The sequence below is a fragment of the Opisthocomus hoazin genome, chromosome 3 (assembly GCF_030867145.1).
Source record: "Opisthocomus hoazin isolate bOpiHoa1 chromosome 3, bOpiHoa1.hap1, whole genome shotgun sequence".
In the NCBI taxonomy this organism is placed as follows: domain Eukaryota; kingdom Metazoa; phylum Chordata; class Aves; order Opisthocomiformes; family Opisthocomidae; genus Opisthocomus; species Opisthocomus hoazin.
Window position 1 is genome coordinate 48,711,630 of NC_134416.1, and position 5,262 is coordinate 48,716,891.

At 41.4% G+C, this 5,262-nt stretch overlaps 1 protein-coding gene across 1 annotated transcript; it reads left to right on the top strand.

Moving 5' to 3' along the window:
• The first annotated feature begins 1,306 nt into the window (after positions 1-1,306).
• Positions 1,307-4,789, top strand: SNAI2 (snail family transcriptional repressor 2). The gene is made up of 3 exons (XM_009934236.2): positions 1,307-1,539; positions 2,108-2,653; positions 3,600-4,789. Exons 1-3 carry the CDS (start codon positions 1,461-1,463, stop codon positions 3,779-3,781), a joined length of 807 nt encoding a protein of 268 aa, XP_009932538.2. The 5' UTR covers positions 1,307-1,460; the 3' UTR covers positions 3,782-4,789.
• The last annotated feature ends 473 nt before the right edge of the window (positions 4,790-5,262 follow it).

Below are 5,262 nucleotides of genomic sequence, written 5' to 3' on the forward strand. Positions count from 1 at the left end.
GGGAAGGGGGTGGGGAGGGCAGACCAAGAGTCAATCAGAGAGTGATTTTTGTTAAAAATTTACCAGCGTTTGGCTGTCCATATTTTCAAAATGCAAATATTTTAAAATTAAAAAACCCCTCTGTGACTAAACATCTCCTCTAAACCAATCTAGATAACTTGAAAATTCTGTGGCACGTTTAAGAGGCTTTCATCCTAAAGGAAATACACAACACAGATTATACCTTAGTAGGAAATCCAGAGGTTCTAAATATACTAATGGAGAAGTTTAAGAGGAAATCCAGAGGTCCTAAATACACTAATGGAGACGTTTAAGAGACATTTAGATTACCCAGTCTATAATTTTGGGGGGGTTGCTTATCTGCGCGCCTTTTAACTGCTTTGGATAATTAGGAAAATTTCCCTGGCAGTACTCTAAGAGCATAGGCAAAAGAGCAACATAACTACTCCCAAGGAAGGAAAGGTCGAGGTTTTGCATTCTGCAGACTTTTTTAAAAAAAGAAGTGTTCTTCATTTGAGCAGTCTGAAGCAGTGTGCACGTTCTATAAAACCTAACAGCCTGCTCCGAAACGTCATCTTTTCCAGGGTTTCTCCCTCTCCTTGAACTCCCTCGCAGTATCTCGCCGGCCCTTCTGCCTGGAAGGGCGCAGGTTAGGGAGGCCGGCTGCTCGTCTCCAGCCTTGCCTGAACACAGCTAGCTATTCAACGGCAGTTCCCAGGCGGAGCAGGCACACGCTCAGTTCAAAGGCTTCCATTAGCTCTGCCGACTAACTTGTTATCTTGTAATGTCCCCCCTTTCTGACGCTAATGAACAGTTTGTTCCATTGTAATTATTATATCAAACATCTGGAAACCAGACGCTTTTTAAAGAAGAAAAAAAAAAAAAAGAAGCTTCAGTGCCTATGACTTATCCAGGTCTCTGTCAGAAAAAATAAAAAAAAAAAATAGAATTTAGCTGAATCAGTAAACTGACCCTTTTTTCAAAGCACTTTGACCGACACATTTTTCAAGACAGAAATTCTGCGGAGCAGCATCCACCCACTCTGCAGCAGGACAACGCGCTCCGACCGCAGCCTGCGCCTCCGTTCGCAGCTGTCTCCAGCGGGAGGAGCTGAAGCCTGAGCCAAACCCTAGGAGCGGGGATTGGATCCCTCCTGCCAGCAGCCCCAGAGCCCTCCCAGAAAAACAGCCTCTTCGGAAAAAGTGCTTGAGAACCTCCCGAAGCGATTGGAGGAGCGGGAAAACCCTTCCCCCCTGCACCTGACTAGTGGGTATTTACAGCACTTTTCAAGGCGCTTCTGCACCGCCGCTACGCAAGCACAGTGGATGGACGGCGCGGGGCAGGCGACGCGAAGGGGACCCATGCGCTCGCAGTGACTGCGTGCGCTGCCCACCAGCCGGGGACCGTTACACCGACCCGCGAGGAGAGCCTGGAAGAAGGAGAAAAGCCCTGCATCCAAAATGCCACGCTCCTTCCTGGTCAAGAAACATTTCAATGCGTCCAAGAAGCCGAATTACAGCGAGCTGGACACTCATACAGGTAACGAGGCGATACCTAACGCCGCCGCATTGCTCCTGAGGTTGCGGTCATCGCGTGGCAGCAATGAGGAGGGGGGGGGAATGCTTTTCAGGCTTGAGGGAATGGGTTAGTTCATTGCTAGCGCTTTTTTCTTCTGCTTACAAGGATGGAGTTTGGAGAAATGTGTCAGTACTGCCCAGAATGAATCATAAAGTTTACTCACCCACTTGAACTCAGTTAGCTAGAGAGAGGATTTGGAGTTTTTCCTGTTCTGTATCTGCTGGTGGTGCAATTGAAACTTCTACAGAAATCCTTCAGGAAGTTTCACTGCTTCGTTGTGCCAGGCTGCACAGATTTAGAAACAGCATGCTGCCTTGCAGAGGCTCTCCAATTGTAACTCGTCTGTTCAAGTGCACTGCCTCTACCCATCAGGATCTGTGTATGAAACAGTATTTCCTTAATCCTCCTTATATTCACATGACCCTATTGATGTTTAATTTATGCACCTTTTAATCTCCAGAATGTTAATTTTGCTGCCTTTTGAAATACTTTTTGGCTCTCTTACCTTAAAATTTTATTCTTTCTGCAGTGATTATATCCCCATACCTGTATGAAAGCTATCCAGTCCCTATCATACCACAGCCAGAGATCCTGAGCTCAGTAGCTTACAATCCCATTACTGTGTGGACTACAACCGGGCTGCTACCGTCTCCATTACCCAACGACCTCTCTCCGCTTTCTGGATACCCCTCATCTTTAGGAAGAGTCAGCCCACCTCCACCTTCTGACACCTCCTCCAAAGATCACAGCGGTTCAGAAAGTCCCATTAGCGATGAAGAAGAGAGAATCCAGTCCAAGCTTTCAGACTCCCATGCAATTGAAGCTGAAAAGTTCCAGTGCAGTTTATGTAACAAGACCTATTCAACTTTCTCTGGGTTGGCCAAACATAAGCAGCTGCACTGTGATGCCCAGTCTAGGAAATCATTCAGCTGCAAGTACTGTGACAAGGAGTACGTCAGCCTGGGAGCGCTTAAGATGCACATCAGGACCCACACACTACCTTGTGTCTGCAAGATCTGCGGCAAGGCTTTCTCTAGACCCTGGCTGCTTCAAGGACATATTAGAACTCACACTGGTAAGAACAACCCTTACAATTGCATTTTCTTGTTGCTATAACATCTGGATGCCCTTTTGCTATCTTCCTCCACAGGCTGAAAAAGCCAGCAGTGTTTCTTTTCTAACCCTGAAATGCATACGCAGAATTTCATATGTATCATCAACAGGCTAAATTGTCCCTCTTAGGGTTTAGGTGGAAGGGGAGCGTAGCATGGTCTTATAACTGTGAACCAGATACTGACATAAGTCAGCATTGTTCTCTTGATAATTTTGGGATTGTTTAGCCCATTTCCATTAGCTAAAGGTTTGCTTTAAGGATTTTATGTTAACTTTCAGGTTTTGGAAATTGCTAACTTTGAGAAGGCTCCAGCTGACTCTGAAATCAAGCAGCGAAACAGAAAGGCAAAGCAAGAGGGACTACTTTCTGACTCATTAAGCAATTGGCAAATTTTGCATGCACTGTCTCAAGTCCTTAAGAATTAGAAATGCATCATCACCAAAACTTTTTTTTTTCCTGTTGAGGCGAAAACTCAATTTTGAGTATAACACTGGGTACAATGTACAATGTAATATCTGTACCATCTGTTTGCTGCTTTTTGGTCAAATCTCTTATCCCCAGTAATTCACACAGCAGTAAGCAGAAAAAGTGCTATGAAAATCTTTGAAAATGTTGGGAGGAGCCCAGCCTAGAAGTGCTGTGTGCACCTGTAGATGCAGAAGGTGTCAGCAGCCTGTCTTCAGAGACCGCACTTTGCAGCGTACTCTGAAAAGACAGCATTCTGCGAGTGCAGTGAGCAGTGCTGAAAGCTGGTTGTAGCTGTGGCCTCATTAATGCATTCTTTATTATAACAAATCCTTTCTGTATGTTTGTTTGTTTCTTAGGGTAAAAGCAAGTTTTACCTGTCCTAAACATGTACTTCTTTTTTAAAGCTTTATCCTGTTTTTCCTTGATGTTTCCTTTTTAGGAGAGAAGCCGTTTTCCTGTCCTCACTGCAACAGGGCTTTTGCAGACAGATCCAATCTGAGGGCTCATCTGCAGACCCACTCAGATGTGAAGAAATACCAGTGCAAAAATTGCTCCAAAACTTTCTCCAGAATGTCTCTTCTGCACAAACACGAGGAATCTGGCTGCTGTGTAGCACACTGAGTCATGCAGTCAATGTTTACCTGGACTCGATGCATTTCTCCACTCCTGTTCCAAATGATAAGTGGAAATCCAAAGGCGTTTTCTCGTCTACTTTTCAGCCAAAAAACCCAAAACACCACCAAACAAAAAAGCAAACAAGCAAAATAGTGGAAGAACTTAGAGAATGTCAGTAGAAATGAGCTTTAAGCAGTTTCTGTTCAGTCACACATTTACATTCTTAAGTGTGAATTCTGAAATACAGGGAAAGACAGCATGCATGACATTTCAAGTAGATCTAAAGGAAGAAACATTATCAGCTTTCTTTGTAGATGAAGCCAAATGTATATCGTCTTTTCTTGTTTAGAAAAGGCTGCAAAGTTAACAATACATTCCTGCCAAGCCATTTCAACCAAAGAAACAGTATTTTAAGTGGAACTTTTAATAAAAATACTACCCAAGTGAATTTTGCTAGACACCATTTATCTCAGGTGCCTTAAAAAGTATTCCAAGTTTACCTTAGTAAATGTTTAATATTATTCATTGCTGTGTTTTTTATTTTATTTTATTAGAAGCCAAGGCATTCATTAATGATCTGAAATGCTTTAAAACTGCGTAATTATGACAGGAAAGGAAAAACATGTAAGAGAATGTACAAAAAATTGAAAGCCACAAATTAACCGCATGTGCCTTTTTTTTAAAAAAAAAAAAAAGACTGTAGCTTCAGACATTCCTGGTGCATGCTTGACCATCTTTTAATATGGAATAGTTCCTCTAAACTTTAATCTTTTTTAAAAAACGGGAATAAGTGCAAGAGAGGGGGTTCATGGGAGTTTGACAATTATTTTTTTTTTAAATGCACAAAGGAAATGCAATATTTTCAGCATTACCCCTCCAAGTGCCTTTTTTATTGATGATTTTGTAAAGTATGTGGACATAATGTAAATATTTTTATTTTTATATGATTGAATGTGTTATGAATGAAAGTGAATTGTTGCCTATAGTAGCATCTATAGATAACTTGAAGAAAGTGTGAAGTGAAATTTATGTTGTTTTCTAGCCACTTTTTTACAATAAACATTTTTAAGTAATATTTCTGTTTGTTTTAATTAAAGAAAACAACGATGTCTGGTTTATCGAGGCTTTGGAACATAGAAAAATGTAAGTGTCTCTACACAACAAAATGAAGATAAAAGTGAATTTCAGATCTGAATCCTTAGTTCATGAGTACTGAATATTAGAAAATAATACTTCCATTGCATTTTCAAACATTCATACAGTACAGAGCATTTTTCTAGAGTCACTGCTTTAAAACACTGTTGAATTTTTGTTGCTCACAACAATATGACAACATCGTGAAATCTTCCATCAAAAACATTTAAAAGAAATTTCTGTCTTGCATTTTAGCAGTGGAAAGGATGCTACTAGAGCAGCCTTACTATAGTACTTTTCCTGAGACTCTGACATTAGGAAATCTGAGCCTGATCCAAAGTCTGTTAAAGTCA